The 17,456-nt window shown below is 35.2% G+C and overlaps 1 protein-coding gene across 10 annotated transcripts in view; it reads right to left on the reverse strand.

The window, feature by feature from the left end:
* The window catches only part of Stxbp5 (syntaxin binding protein 5), a 164,425-nt gene that overhangs the window by 131,470 nt on the left and 15,499 nt on the right, over positions 1-17,456 (reverse strand). For all 10 annotated transcript variants that reach the window (XM_020168715.2, XM_020168716.2, XM_074072510.1 and 7 more), the window contains exons 3-4: positions 11,638-11,719; positions 9,683-9,783 (exon numbers count right to left, since the gene is read on the reverse strand). In XM_020168715.2, the coding sequence (XP_020024304.1) occupies positions 9,683-9,783; positions 11,638-11,719 (183 nt within the window). The remainder of the gene's footprint in view (positions 1-9,682; positions 9,784-11,637; positions 11,720-17,456) is intronic.

A 17,456-nucleotide genomic window follows, 5' to 3' on the forward strand; every position in this document is an offset into this window, starting at 1 on the left:
TACAGGAATACAAGAATGCTTAGTATTAGGGAATTTATTAATGTCAGAGATTAAATCAATAAGAAAAAAGTAAAAATGGCCATAACATAAATAGATGCTGAAAAGCATTCAATTAAAATTGAATTTCCTTAACTGATAACCAATTCCCTAGGCAATTCCATCTTAAATCAATATCCTACTTAACAGTAATAGCCTAGACGCAATATAACTAAAAATGAGAACTAAGAAAAAGATACTATCAAACAATATTATCAAACATTGTTCTAGAAAGTCTCATTAATATAGTAAGAAACAAAAAGTACAACCTTCATCTTGAAAATCACTGACAAACTGTTAACAGATGGAAACTCACTATGCCTTCTAGGTATACTGGATTAGTAGAAAGAAATCCCTTGCTCAGAGTTTTGATTCTCCCATTTTACTTTATTTTACAAATAATAAAACAAACAAGTAAATAAATAGCTTTGCTATGGGAGCAAGAACTATGTAGCATTCCAAGGATAATCAAGCATCATGCTAGCTTGGGATCTAGTTGAAGGAATAAATATTATACACAGAATTAGCCTGAAGCGAATACTGGGGTTTTGTGTTTGATTTGAGATTTTATTTGTTTGTTTCTGCTTGAAAACTCTCTCTCTTCAAACCTCTCTCCCACGTAACCAACACAGTTTAGGCAGTATCCTGGGTTCTGCCTAGAGATGAGAGTTTCCCCTCTGTTTCTGCAAAGGCAAAGAGGCATTAGTCAATCAGTCAGTGGACTTTTAAAAAAATTTTTCTATGTTAGGCATTAGAACTATTGCTGAGAGTAAAATAATAAAATATATGAAATTTATAGACTAATCACAAAGATAATCAAATCACCAGTCACCTTTTTTCATGAAAGGCGGTACTTGTTTCTTGCTTGTAGCTGAGTAGTTTCTTATCGACCAATTTCAGGTTGAAACCTCCTTTCCTTTTTTACTCTCTCCATCCCCTTCTGCCCAAGTTGGCAATGTTTCTACTGAAACAACTTTCTCAAGGTACTTGGGGGTTTAAAATAAATTTCACAGGGTTCCAATTCACTAGAAAAAAGTCATACCCACAAACCTTCTGGGGACTATACTTTCTCTATCTTGGCTCTTGCTAAGATAACTGTGGGATATTTTTAAAGATCTTAGAGGTTTCTAGTTTGGTTATGATCTGTGTAGCAGTAGCATCCCCTTTATCTTTTAAAAGAACCCATTGCGTGACTACACACCCTGACCTTTTAGTCTTTAAGAGATTTGAGTAAAAAGTTGTATACCCACACCATCATATTTTTCTCTATCCAACACTTTCAAAAGCAATCTCTCTTTTGCCATCTGCATCATAGTAAGAATTCCCTAACTCATCAAGTCCTGGTTCCTTTCATAGTTTTCCCTTCAATTTACCTTTCTTTTCTTGCATTTTATTGCTAAAGCAGCAGGGAAAGTTATGTTGGGTTGCACCTTCAACATTTTCCTGGGAAATCTGGACTAAATACATAAGTTAATCATTTATATATTTTGAAGGAGACATCCCATTAAGCTTTTTTGGCCACTGCATTACAAGGAATCACTTTCTCCACTTTCCAGTAACATGTTCCTCACTACCTTCTTAAGCTCTCACTGGCAGTAGTCTCCAAGTATGAGCTCTACAAACAGCCTGTTCAGTGCTTTTCTATTATGCTCGTCAAAATTATTTCAGCTCTATCAATCCACCTGTCAGTTCCAAAGCAACCTCCACATTTTTAAACACAGTCAGGTACCACATAACGATGCTCAAGTCAAGAAGCACATATGTGACAGTGGTCCATAAAGTTATATCACCTAATTATATAACAGCCACCTTAGTTTGGTGCAAGTCTGCTCTATGATGTTCGCACAATGTCATCACTTAAGGATGCACTTCTTAGAATACGTCCCTCTAGTTAAATAACACATGATGTATTTGTTGCAGTGCTATCCCATTTCCCAATACCAAAACCTCTATTAGCTTTTTATCGCTGTGCAACAAATTACCAAAAACATCGTGGCTTATTATTCTACGTTTTCTGTTGGCCAAATGTCCAGAAAATTTATGACGAGATTCTCTGCTTAAGAGCTTACAGGTCTGAAGTTCAGGTACTGGCCAAGCAGCATTCTTACATCCTTTTCTGTAAATACTGGGAAATAATCCATTCCCAAGTTCATTCAGGTTGTAGGATATGTACTTGTAGCATAGTGACATATCCACATCATGAATGTGCCAGTGTCAAAGGGCTCATTCTCACCACTTAGAAGCTACCTACATTCATTCCTGTATGGCCCTTCCATCTTCAAGACCACCAAGGGAAATCTCCCTTCCATTTATCCCTCTCCCACTTTCAACACTTTGCCAAGAAGAACACAGTCCCTTTTAAAAGATTCACTGGATTACATCAGGCCTATTGCAGATTAGCTCCCATCTTAATGTCAACTAATTTTGGAACTTCATTACATAAGTAAAATACCTTCACCTAAATGAATATATATTTAAATAATGAGTAGTAGTTATGTGTATGCCAAGGTAGATACCTTTAGAATTCTGCATAGCTGAGTATATGCATAGGAGTGGAATTTCTTGGTCATGGAATGCATAAATACTGCCAAAACATTTTCCAGAGTGGTATTAACTTAAATCTCTCACCAGCAGGTTATAAGAAATTTGAATGCATCACAATCTAGCCAACATTTTAGAAATTCTGACAAGTAATTGGGTTTTCATTTGTATTTTCCTGATGACAGACTTTTTTGTCTTTACAAAAAAAACTGAAAACAACCAGGTTATTTCACCATTACATAAATCTTTAAATGGCATTCATTCTGTTTTAATATATACCTGACTCTCAGAGCTGTTGAAGCATTTTATTCATCTTATCTAGCACACTCCCTGACACACAGTAAATAACTAATGTTTGGTGAACGGAACTTAATTTGGCTTCTAAAACATTTTTTTTTCATCTCCAAATGGGAAGAGCTGCTTCACTTTACATTCCTTCTTAAGCCAGCCACAGGGTGCAAGAATCTCCTCTCAGCAGCCTAAGGCATTGTTTGTCTGGGCTAATAACACATTGACACAGGTAGAGGAATTACACAGCCACAACTCTATCAACCAATAAGTGCTTCACTTTCTTGTCCCAAACATAAAAAAGAAAACATTTCATTTATTCATGCTTTTGTTTTACTATTTTTATAAGACTTAGCTCATTCTATTCATTATTAAAAGTTAAATTACTCTTACATTCACCTTTAGTTATATATCTCCTCCTTCTACATAACTTTTGTTGTACCTTTAATACATTGTAAAGCTCTTGTGCAATTAAACCAGTCTTTGAATCTCTCTCCTTTCTGTCCAAATTTCTTAGTTATTATGGACAATTATTCTAGGAAGTTATCCGACACTCCCATACCATCCTTCCTTTTACAGTATCAAAACAGTTGTCTCATCTCTAAACATTAAGAAAATTTTCTTCTCTCTTCTTTTAAAACACAGAATTTTGAAGATGATTTATTCTTTCCATATCAATAACCAATTCTATTTATGTATTAGAATTTAGGCCCAGAGTTGTAGATCCTTTGTCTATCTTCCTAACAGCCCAGGATATTATTCCACTTTTGGGTTCTAGTACTTAAATTCATCCCATCAAATCACTCTTATTTCTAATGCTTGTACTCTTCATTACAGAAAGTATTTTGACAATATGATGATGCAATTACCACAGAAATTGTAATCTAGGTCTTTAATTTGTTCCAATATTGTGATTAGTTTTGTTCTTAATATGTGCAGTGAATTAATTTCAAAATCTTTATAAGACCTGTATAGATATTTTTAGGGTTGGTATTTGGCCAAATATTCTTTTATAGCTATCTTAGTTTTGCCCTTTTCATGTGCCTACTGAGCACATTATAAGCTTTATAATTAGGCAAAGCACAATATTTAGGCAATATTCTAACCAAATAATATTATAATGTGATAAGTGAGTTTTGTTTTTATGCTGTTTTTCCCACTAGGAAAAGCTGATGCTAGGACAAAAGCCAGTTCCTATACAAGGACCCAATCTCCCGATCTTGTGAACTGCTCCATTTGTCAGGGTTCTTTTCTTTATACTTTCTTGAAAGTTTTTATCTTAAATAACAATGAATACTCCACTGACATTTAAATTATAATGAAATTTTGATTAATACAGTCTGTGATATATTTTCCTTTCCTTTAGAATGCTTATTTTATTAAAGTTAAAAGATGCATCCATTATCAAGAAAACTGCCATATATGAACTGTAAATGTGAGTGTTAAAATTAAAAAATGTCTTTAGAAATATAAAATCTCAGTATCAACACTCAGCTATTCAGGTGTATAACATACTCATAAGGGAAAAAATCTGTAATAATTTATTAGGGAAATTTTTCTTGACCCTGGGAATAGATAATATTTATGTAAAAGGATTTCATAAACAATAGAGTTACACAACCAACAGATACAAGTATTTGGCAATAATATTAGGTCCAAAATAGGAAAGTCTACATATATAATAATCAGTCCTCAGTCTGAAAATGCTATAAATTGTTATTTCAAATTTCATGCACAAATTCAACCTGGTTCAGAATACTGGTCATACTAACTCATGTTGATGAAAAAGAGTAGTAAATAGTTGTAGCTTTTTATCAGGTGACTTATTATCACCTGACTTCTTCCTAATTAAATGTCCTTTAAAGGAGAAAACAAAATGCAAAAAGCAAAGTAAGTACATCAAGTTACCATATTCTACAGCTACCAGATAAAGGACATATTAGTTTCCTAGGGCAATCATAACAAATTATCACAAATGGAGCAGCTTAAAACAGCATAAATCTATTCTCTCTCACTGTTCTGGAAGCTAACTTTGTGTTTGCCCTCAACTCAAAATCATTCTAGGGATATTAAAATACATATTTATTTAGTATGGACAAATGTCATTTTATTGGGCATCTGGGAAGCTCAACTTGTCTTAGCTTTGACCAAGATCCTAAAAAAAAGGCCTGTCTAGTTCATGCTGTCAAAATATATCTCAGTAATAAGGACCAAACTGCCTATCAGTCTTTCTATAATTATCTACAGAGTAAACAAGGAGAGGTGGATAAAGTTATTTGACATTTAAGAGAAATGAAATAATTAAGATTGTAAGTCTTACAGGACAATTTTTTATAAAATGGAAAATCAACTCAAAAGCAGCAAAGTAACTTGCTCAAGTTCTATCAAAATGTATCCACACTGCAGGACTGCACAATAATGTGCCTAAATTTAACACTACTAAACTGTATAAATAAAATTAAGATGGTAAGATTTGTACATATTTTGACATAATTAAAACTAGAACAACTCTTACATCTGCAAGGATCCTATTTAAAAATACGGAAACATAATTTCTAATATAGCTACAGAAATTTGTACTAAAATAAAATCTAACTAATGAAAATAAGAATGTGTAAAATGCTCAAGTTACAATTGTTTAAAATCTTATGAAATAGCTTTTTATAAACTTTTCTTATTTTTTTCATCCTTTCTTAGTTTTCAGAAATAAAAATGCAAATGGCATAAAAGTGACACAGCAATTTAACTAAGTCCAAATTCAAGTAAGAATGAGGGGAAACTAACTCAGCTATAGTTTCCTGTACTTCTATGTCAGAAGTAAAAACAATTAAGTGTGGCAGTCACTACAACATTTTGCAAATATACCAGACTTCCCTTTTCCTGGGTTTATCACTGGAATTAGGGGTGGCCATGTGCTATGCTCTGGCTCTTGAAATAAGAGTAGAAGAGGTGTGTCGCTTCCAGGAAGAGGCTGTAAGAGTCAACGCATGTTTCAGCACATTCTCTTCTTCCCCGAACTTCAGAGTCTGGCAATATTGTAAAGACTATGCATTCCTCTCTGAAGATTCTGGGGCCTTTGCCCAGACAAAAATGAACAGTGTTTGAGCAAACCCACAAGGATACATAGAGGAAATAAAAAATAAATTCCTCCATTAAGTCCTTGAGCTCACAGCCCAGCCCAGACTACCTCCTAACTGATGCAGAATATAAACACTGAATGCAAAGGACTGGTATAAGGAAAAGGATGGCTTCCCACACATTAAGGATAGAAGAGTGGGCAGGGAATGAAGAATCTGTCCCTTCTCCTGACAAGGAAAGCTTGTGCACAAAAGGCTTCCATGAGGATGTAGCCCTCAGAGCATTCCACAAGTCCTAAATGCCACAGGGCTCAGGCTGCATGAAGAACAAATACTGCTGCAGTGGGCAGGTTCCCAGTGCCACTTTTATCCTTTCAGTCATTTGAAGAAATCTTCCATCCTGAGAAACTGTAACAAGGTTTGTCCATTAAGCACCGGGGCCCATTCCTCAGCATTTTAAGGTCTACCACTACCACACAAGTGTGTAACAATCCTAAAGAACTTCACCCAGACGATTAATTCAAGAACCACTCGCTCCTTCTGCAGCTCCTTGTTTACTACTGCCCTAACTTATCTTCAGGGACTGGAGGAGTGGCTCAAGTGGTACAGTGCCTGCCTTGCAAGTGGGAGGCCCTGAGTTCAAACCCTAGTGCTGCCAAAAAAAAAAAAAAAAAGATATGTACCTAACATATCTTCAGACAGCAAACTGCTACTGGCCTCGTGCCAGGTCTGGTCTCTGTCCCCACCCACTCTGCACAGCTCCAAAAGGGGAGCTGAACTTTGAATATGTTGAAATAGCTTTGACTGGCAAATGGGTAAACATGTTATAGGACTCAAAACTGGGGAAAAAACAAATCAGTTCTTTTCATTTATAACTTTTGAGGCTACTGCATACAATTCTGTGAGCAGTGCCTGGAATGACAGTACCCAATCAAGGAAGGAAGTGGTGAACAATGTAAGGCCTTATCCACTAAAGTAGCCCGTATCTGCACTTCACACAAAGGTGCCTTTTGTTTGCCAAGGTACCTTATAGACTGACTTACCACTCCCCATCAATGTTTATCACAATTTCTTGGAGTCCATCCTTAGAGATACTATTGAAGAGGCACACTTCATATCTGACTACAGTCAGATCCTAATTCTGGGACTTCTTCAAATTTGATGGTTTCCCCATGAATATTTACCATAACTTATAGTAATTGTGCTTGTGAACTGCTATGCCCAGTGAGAAATATGGACATGCACTAATAAATAAAGCATCAGAGATACCCTTTTGTTGAAATCCTAGCTTCTGGCAGAATCTCTCTAGTGAATGGTGATTTAAAATATCACTAGGTTAGCCAAATAATATCATTTTGATATGCTAGGGCTTGGGGTTTTTTAACTTTGATGCTACTAATATTTTGGACCAGATAAATGTTTGTTGTGAGCCCCATTCTGTGCACTGTCACACATGTAGAGGAATCTCCAGCCTTTTCCTATTATATACCAACAGTACCCCCATGCCCACCTGTGACAATGGAAAATGTCTCTAAACATTGCGAAATGCCCTGGGAACGGGGGTAAGAGCACACTGGTTTAATAACCACTGTGCTGAATCTCCAGTTCCATTTCCAGCAGGTGGAATGATCCTGTTGAGAGGGTATGTACTGAGACCAGAAGTCTATCTCACAAAACATACTGTACGACAACTGAGACCGATACAGAGCTCTCCGTGAGATACCACTGACAGACTGCCCAGAAGCTGAGAGGCAGACCTCATTCCCTCTCAACTGAGGTGGAAAGTAACTGAATCCTGACTTCTGCTTATGCCTCTTCCCCATCCCCCACTTCTCTACTAATAATGTCTTCTCTTCTGCCTGTCTGGACGAAGTAGAAACACTATTAAACTAAAGCCACTTAGATGACTTATCTTCCCAGACAAAATATAGACCAACAACAAATTGCTACTGACTGCCAGCCAGTCTTGTCTCAGTCCTCATCCAGGCCCATATAACCAGACAGGCCTGGAACTGGCTGGAAAAAGTCTGAACTACTACACTTCCAGAAGCCTTGTTAGCTTGCTTAGTTTAGAGGCCAATGACTACATCAATATGACACACACACACACACACACACAATAAAATATGCCTTATAAGCTATAGGGGAGATGAGACTATATCCTTACACATATTTCATGCCAAAATAAGTTCCATATGACTCAAAGAAGAAATATAAGTGGGCATGGCAGATCATGCTTGCAATCCCAGCTCCCAGGGAAGTAGAGATCAGGGGGATGGAATTTTGAGACCAGCCTGGGCAAACAGTTAGTGAGACCCTATGCTCAACTAATAGTACATGCCTGTCTGTACTAGTCCCAGCTAGCTATGCTGAGAGCATAAATAGGAGGACTGTGGTTAAGGCCAGCCTAGGTAAAAACATGAGACCCTATAGCAAAAATAACTAAAACAAAACAGGTCGAAGGTGTGGCTTGAGTGGTAGAGCACCAGCCTAGCAAGTGTTCAAACCCTGAGTTCAAACCTTAGTACAACTAAAACAAAACAAAAAGGTGAAGTATAAAAACTTAAGAGTTCTATAAGAACATATCTGAGGACTGGACATAGTGGCTCACATCTGTAGGAATTCAGGAGGTAGAGATAAGGAGAAGCATAGTTTGAGATCAGCCAAAGGCACAAAGTTTGCAAGATCCCATCTCAATAAACAAGCAGGGCATGGTGATACATGCCTGAAATTCCAGCTACATGGGAGGCATAGGCAGGAGGATAAGGCCAGCCCCAGGCAAAAAGTGTGAAACCCTATCTAAAAAATAACATAAAACAAGATAAAAAGGGTTGGAGGCATGGTACAAAGTAGAGTGCCTGGCTAGTAAGCACAGGCCCTGAGTTCAAACCCCAGTACTGCCAAACATAAACAACACATGAAAGACATTTCATAAAAGTGGAGTACAAAGGGCCTTTCCAACTGATACCCAAAGTTCACAAATCATATTAGAAGAGATCTATTTACCCAAACTATTCCACTTCTTCAAATTTATCTTGTAGATATATCTGTACATGTGCATAATATGTCACAGTAGAGCAAAGTGAACAGCAGGCTGAAAATGATCTCAATGTCCACTGGTGAAGACTGAATGCATTGCAGATCTTCCATAAAACACAACAGCATTTAGTTGTGAAAATAACTAAGGAAGATTTAAATGCTATTATCAATTAATCTATCAGATATGTTGTTAAATGAAACAGGTTTCAGTTTATGCAATGGTTTCCCTTTTATGCAAAAAAGTTTACTGTATGGAGATTTCCGATCTTATACACAGACTGTGATTTCTGAAAAAACCAAAAGAAATGTATGTGGTTCCCAGCAGGAGGAAAACAACTGAATCCTAAATTTTTGCTTACCATTCTTCCCTATCCCACCCCACCTCCCATTAACTTGTCCTTCACTTCTGCCCTTTCAGGAGAAAGCATGACTCAACCAAAATCACTTAGATGACTTAGCCTCTGAAACAAGACAAAGAACAACAAAAGATTGACAACAAAAAAGAGATCTCTGCCTCCCGAGGAGTTGGGATTATAGGTGTCAGCCACCAATGCCCAGCTTATCCTTTGACATTTTAAAATTATTTTTTAGATTATATATGAAGCCAATCACAAAACAATTGAAACATAAAATTCAAGAAAATACATTAAAACAGAATAGCAAATACCCTATAAACAGGGAAAAACTGAGAGCATTCTTACCTTTCTCTGCAAAATTTGAGTGAATGTAGTACAGCAGGCCTTTTTTGACGTAAATTCCACAAGTGTAAGGTGTCATCAGCCAAGGCACTCACAAGCGCTCCCTTGGAAATAAAGATATTTTTACACATGGTATTTTTTAAAAACATCTGTTTGTCTAAACAGTTGCCCAAATATCTCCTCAAGTTTCAAGTTTCTGCCAACAGATTTAGTTCTAAGAAACACTTGCCTCACCCAAATTCTAAACAGCAGATGTAGAAGAGTGTATTACATGTTATATAAATTAATGCTTTGACTTCTAAAAATTTTAAATATAATCTTATAAATGAAAAGTATACTAGAAGCTAGTGGGACAGTATGGTTGAGATAACAATTTAAAATTAGAGATCAGGCCATAAATTACTTTATCAATTTTGTATATTCTTCCTTGATTAACAGCAAAATATGACATGAAATAAACTTTATTTGATTTGGTTTAAGACAAATCCTTATGAGAGTACAATACCTAGATATACTTCAGCTTCTAAAAAGGTACAGAGAACAAAGACAGCATTTAGCACACCGTAACTCCAATGTCTGAGTGGCTGAGAAATCCGACAAATTCAGAAAGTTAAAACATCTGGTACTACTATTTTTGAGGAAGAAAATGACCTGCAGTATTGAGAATCATCCAGGTGGCTCATCTTACCAAACTCAAAAAATCAGAATTTTCAGAGCAAGGACCTACACGGGTGCATTTAAAAAAATCTCCAGAGGTGCTTATCATGTGTGAATAAGCTTAAGAATCTCTAGATTAAGAGTTGATTTATTAAGACATCCAAGTGTTCTTCCTTGAGTGAGTCAGGTACCCTTCATCTCTACTCAGAATAAGAAGACAAGTACTTATAGTGTGAAGATCTGTACTGATTTCAAAAAAGATTTCCAATCCCAATCCTTTATGTTATTATGAGAAATATTAAAATTCTCCCCCTTTTAAAACAGTTTCTCTTCTCTTCAGTATAATGAAAACAGCTGTCAAGATAAGATTTACAAAAGAGGATCTAAGTTCGGTAAAATTCTTATGCAGCTTCTTTAGCACAGCATAATAACTGGAAAGCAAAAATACACAAAGTCCAAACTTTCTTTTTCCCTAGAAAGCATCCTCTTATTTCTATCACTCAACCCTAAAAAGCCTATACAATCACAAATCATTTGGATCTCAGTTTTGATTTTTTTATATTGTCAATCTTTACCATTTCATATTAATGGCACCTCTTTTAAATCCTGGTGTGAGGATTTATTAAGAGCCAGAGGTATTCAGTAATTTATTTTCTCTCATATACATTTAGGAATTTATTCCACGGATTCTAAGGATTTGGGGGCAAAAGAATGTCCACAAAATGTCCACATTCCGAGCCTTTTTGTGAGTAATTTCTCTCCTTTCCTTCCATGACCAGCTTTCCTTGCCTGTCGCTACTTGAAATAAACATTTACTCTCAGAGGTGTTTATGTATTTTTGAAAATCTGCAAGCACAGTGTTTTCCTGTGCTAATACAATGCTGTTTCCTCTAGCTCCTTCCATACTTCATATTCTTAGCAAAAAAGAAAGGCATCATTGGTGACTTCAACCCACAAGTGACACAACTTGAGGCAGTAACCTCAAGCTGGTTTCAAGGCTGTATTTGATGAAATTCATGAAAGTATATTCTGTTATTTATAATCTCATTATAAAACTATTTTCTCACAGACTTTTATGCTATATAACTTTCAATATTCCTGAAATAAAATTTAAATGCACCATCTTTGAGAAAACATAAACCAGCTGTCTATGATGGTGTCTAAAATGAATTACTAGTATCTTTTACCCTCAAGAAGTTACCTTTCGTTCTAATATTTAAATATGAATGCATGCAAGAAATCTGCAAGAGTAGTGGCTCGATTTCAGCTAGAAGCATGAGAGAGAAACACAATTCACTAACCTCGTTAATCAGGAACTGGAGCTGGATTACTGCAGCTCCGCTGTCATGTTGGCAGTAACATTCTACTCCTGGACGACCAAAGCTGTTATCAATTCTATTAAGGAGTTTTCAGTATGTGTGAGTATTTTATCAGAGAAGCTTACAAACTATGTAACTAATAAATACTCTGAAGGTCTATTCAATTCAGACCACTTACTGAGTTAGAGATTCAGTTAGGTTTGTTAACCATCAATATAAACAGTTTCTACTGACAATCAGAAGATTACAGATCTAAAAGAGATAAGAAAACTGTTCCCATACAAAAAAAATGAAATATTAAAATTAGCAACATACAAAAACAAACACGTTAATATACTTAACTTCCACTCAAATTGTTTTCTTCCTCTTACAATAAAAGAGGAGACAAGGTAGTTGACCTGGGGAGCCCCCAACATTTTGCCCTCGTTGGTAAACAAATCTGAAAGGTAGGCAAATGTCATTTTAGAATATTGCTTTTAGAAACAATTTTTTACTGTCATTTTTCATTCTTACAGTGTCATTTTTAAATAAGTTAAAAATATAATGAAGTACTACATACCAAAATGAATGTTTCAATAAGTTATAATAGGAATAGATATGGATGAATACAAATTTAAAGATGGTAACAACAAACATTTGCATAAACTTTTCCATATGTCAGGCATTAATGTAAACATGTTATATAAATTAACTCATTTAACCCTCACAATCCATAAAGAATATGTTATTACCCCCCATTTAAACAGACAAGAAACTAAAGTACAGAGAAATTAAGTAACTTTCCCCAAGTAAAACAACTAGGCAGTAGCAGAGATGGAACAGGAATATGCATTCTGGTCCCCAGAGTTCACCATTTGTGTGTGTGTGTGTGTTTGTGTTGCTGGGCATTAAACCCAGGACCTAAGGCATGCTAAGCACATACTCTACCTCTACCACTGAGCTACATCCCCAGCTTTATTCTCTTAGTAAGTATGCTAAGAACAAAACATATTTTAAAATTCATTTACAGAATTCTCTACATATCAGGCACTGTTATATACATTTTACTTTCATTCATAAACTTGAAATAAGATGGTAATCATTTTAACACGGCCATTCTAATCTATTTTGATTAGCTAATAAATACCAATAGAAAATAAAAAAGACAAATTAAAAATGCTTGATAGGATCTGATAAAACTATAGCTGTGTACAAACTCACATCCAGATGAATCAATTATTTCTAGATTCTACTAATACACGCTATAGGTTTCTGCTTAATGCAAAAGTAAAGGTACCACAGGCTGAATTCCTGTTTTGTAAGCGTTTTTAAATTTTTCTTCTAGAAATTTTTCTAGGTGATTTTATTTTCAATTGATATTTTTCTACCTTATACTAACAAGTGCCTATTTTATAAACTATAGACTGAGTATATTTAACTCATACAACCACATTCTTCACATGCCTCCAGTCCTTGGTAGTAGAAGTAATGGCGGTGGCAGAATGTTGCCATAGCAGCAGCTCAAATTCGTCTCCAGAAGCAATTTTTCAAATTGCTGGCACTGACATTACCCAAATTTTACCAATAGGACAAAGAAACAAAAATGTCTAGGACTCCATTCACCCATTCCTTTTTTAAGATAACAAGATACCCTGCTACAGGTGTGAGCCACAGTATTATAGGCTCACGCCTGTAATCCTAGCTACTCAGGAGACAGAGCTCAGGAGGATTACAGTTCGAAACCAACCCTGGGAAATAGTTCATGAGATCCTATCTCGAAAATAACCTCACATAAAGAAAGGGCTAGTGGAGTACCTCAAGGTACAGGTCCTGAGTTCAAACCTCTGAACCACAAAAAAAAAAGTTAACAAGACAGACCTTCACCTTTCTCCCAACAGAGTGAATCTAATTCTAATCTTTTCTACAAAATTATTCTTTCTGGGACCAATCAGCATATTTTATAATTCCCATTTTACACGAATCAAGAGACGTAAGCCTCTCTTATCTAGCCAGAATGGGATTAATAACTAATTTTTAAAATGTGAGCTACTGTGAAGAAGCACAAAAATTATACCTACCTTACATATTATTTTATCACAAAACATATATAACTTTGCTCATCTTTTCAGCAATGTTATTAATTTTTTTCTGCTGGGGATTGAAACCAGGGCCTAACACATGCTAGGCAAGTTATCTACCACCAAGCTACATCACCAGCCCACCTCATCTTTTGATATTAGCCAAAGATGTTTTCTTTGAGCATATATCTATTAAGTAGTATTCAGACTTGCTTTTCTTGAGTAAAACACAGCAGCACTATTCAAGTGTAAGATTTTCAGTTTAATTTTTTCAGTGGAACTTTAAAGATACTGGCAATGGAACATGAATGCAGAGTCTTTATTACTTTATTTCCTATCACTTACAGTTACGTTATATTGAGTAAGATGGGAAATTGTAAGAAAGTGGCATTTGAGAAATCTTCCCAAAGTTGTTATCTCAAACTTTTTTATTTAAAAAAGGTTTTTGCATTCATATTTCACCTTATATCATATTAAAGTGAAATACTTGATCAGAATATTAACTATAATAGACAAAAATTGATTTAGAAATAAACAAAACTGGTCCTTAGAAAGCAAACAGTAACAAGCAACTCTACTGATTTTGGCATTCTAGGAAGTAGCCTACTAGCTTTGAAACTCAATTTACCCTAGTCATAAATCAGTATTTTATCACAGACAATGTCTATAAATCTAGGAAGTCAATCACATGAAAGTCAAGAAAGGTTTTTCTCTTGTACTATGTATGGTCCTATTCTAGACAAAGTTGTCTTTTTTTTTTTTTACAATATGATACACTCACTAAACTCACAGCTAAAATGATGAATACAGCTTCTTATAACAATAAACCCATTACAAAGTATCATACTGTGCCTTAAATACATAACTGCATTTAATCTTCACAGTAACTCTAGAAAGCAGTTATTATTTATATTTTGTGATCATGCTTAAAGAAAAGATTTTTCTCAAAGTTAACTGATTTCTTCTTTTTTTATGCAGCTGTAGCCAGACCCAAAGTGTCCTACCATCAAAATGGTCCTATGGAGTAGGAGAGAAAATTCATAATACAATTTATTATTTTACCTTAACATAAAGCTTAAAATTAAATTTTAAAGACTGGATTGTGTGTGTGTGTGTGTGTGTGTGTAGAGAGAGAGAGAGAGAGAGAGAGAGAGAGACAGACAGAGAGAGAGAGAGATGAAATATGGTAGAAAGATCATCAATTTTAGAGCAAGTAGTTCTCAACAGTTGTAGTATATCAGAATTCCAGTCCAAATTTCCAGAGGAGATACCTTGGTAGGTAGATTAGTTTATTTATTATAGGTGCCACAGGAATATGTGAGGCACAATAAGAATTAAGATCTCTACTATCAAGTCAGTTCACATGTGAATTCTGCCACTACTTTATGTGATCTGTCAAGAATTATTATACCTCTCGGTATTCTAATCTGCGAAATGTAGGTAAGATCTGTCTAGTCCAGTTTACAGAATCGAGTGAGAATTAAACCATACACAGTATACTCACCAAATGATAACCATTATTGTAATTGAACACAATGTATTACTTAGTTAAAACTGTTACCTAAAAGTATAAATAATATTTAAAAAAAGCTTCAAACTTGACTATTTTAGATCACAAACTAGCATGTCATAAATACAAATATTCATATTCTTTCACATCTATAGAGACTGTTACTTCTTGCATGCATGATTCTTCCTAATACTGACATTTCAAATAAGAATTAACATTCTTCTTTGAAAATGAATCAAACACATTAACCTCTACTTGGTAAAGCATTCCCATTTATCATGGCTATATTCACAGTTAAATGAAGAAACAAATGTCTGAAATTAAAATGAAAACTAATCAAAGGAAAAGAGGACTACCCTTTGAGTAATCCTGTAAATGTATTTGTTAAATGGACAAATACTCATTTATTATTCTGATGTGTTCTTTTATACATGGGTCAATTATAGGGCAAACTGACCATACATCAATACATCATTTTCTTGGTGTCATCTTACCTTATTACTCTGAACTCCAATGCATTCTTTTGAAAATAGTAACAATCTTCCTATCTCAGTTACCTTTAAAAGCTCAATTTTTCTACCGTTTATCAAGAGCTAGGATATCTACCTAATCTATTCATCTTTGTTTCTGGAGCAAACCAGTTAATTTTTCTGACCCATGACCCATGCCAGATACTTCCTGCACAGTTGGCCTCCTGATTCTCATCCAGACAAGCACCACAACAACTGGCAAAGTTATGAAGAGGAAATGCAGAAGACAAAGTTAAAACAGATTGGGAGCAGAGCTACTGAATACATTACTAGATAATTAAGACACAATCCTCTAGGTAAGCGATAGATGAGAGGAACTATACAGATAGAAAGTAACATAATAAACTAGCAATTAATGAAGAATAATGAGGAAGAATTATACAGGACTGATGAGCTAGTTAAATCAGCGCTAGTAAATCTTTTTTTTTTTGAACCGTAGTACCTATCAGTTTCCAAATAAGCATACATTGAATTTCATAAGTGACTTTTATTGTTGCAGTGGATTAATTGGTTAGTTGGTTTGGTTAAGAAGGAAGAGATTAAGAAGGAAGAGATAAAGAAGGAATTAAGAGCTCTTTAAATCCATCTTCATCATTATCACAGCCGAGATTTATGGAACATTTACTAAGTATAAAGTACTACACATATATTCTCTCTAAAGTAAGTCTATGATAAGCTCTGTTTTTACAAATAAAGAAACCCAAGCACAAGTTACATGCCCAGGGCCACATAGTCAGTGAAGAAGGTGGGATCTGAACCCAGCAGTCTAATTCCAGAACCTATAGTATGAATGAATGACCATACTACAGGAATTACACTAAAAATAATTTTCACATGTAAATGTCACTTCCTACCTTATTCTAAGTCATCTTAAAATTAGATAATGAACACAGAAAGAACATATTTAAGCCATATTTCACATATGATTATTTAATAAAGTCAGGATTACCCAATACTATAAAGCTGAACCAAATATAATTTTTAGTAATATGTAAACATGATAAACCAATTAGGTAGTACTATAGTTTAGATGCTGAATATTCCCCAAAGGCCTAGGTGCTAAAGGCTTGATCCCCAGAGTAGTAATATTGGGAGGTGGTAGAACTCTTAAGAGGTTGGATCTAAGGGGAGATCTTTAGGTTATTGGGGGTATGCTCTTGAAGGATAATGTGGGAAGCTACACTTCTGGTCTCTCTTAGCTTCCTGGCTTGTGAAGTAAGAGCTGTGCTCAGATACACACACACTGCCACTTGCAATTTAATATTGTTACCAGAGGTCCAAAGAAATGAGGCTACCAGATCATGAACTAGAACCTCTAGAACAATGAAATACAAACCTTTTCTAAGTTAGTTACCACAGGTATTTCATTACAGTAATGTAAAAAAGACAAATACAGAGAGTAACACTATGTCAACCAAAAAATAATATCCTAGAATCATTTTTCATGTTAGTTCTGGACATTAAATATTAATTTTGATAACACAGCAATATGCTCCAGCAGGTTAAGCAAAAAAATGAAATTCTGTATTCCAAATAAAGCTGTAATTTTCAGACAACTTCTTTATAAATGCCTTCATGTCTAAAAGGATGAACCAACCAAAATTTTAGAGCCTATAGCTATGTAAGAGGAATAGGACTTAGCAAAGTTAAATTAGAAATAGAGAGAGGACTGGGACAGCAGCTCAATTGTAGAGTACACTAACT

The sequence above is a fragment of the Castor canadensis genome, chromosome 1 (genome assembly GCF_047511655.1).
Source record: "Castor canadensis chromosome 1, mCasCan1.hap1v2, whole genome shotgun sequence".
Taxonomy (NCBI): Eukaryota; Metazoa; Chordata; class Mammalia; order Rodentia; family Castoridae; genus Castor; species Castor canadensis.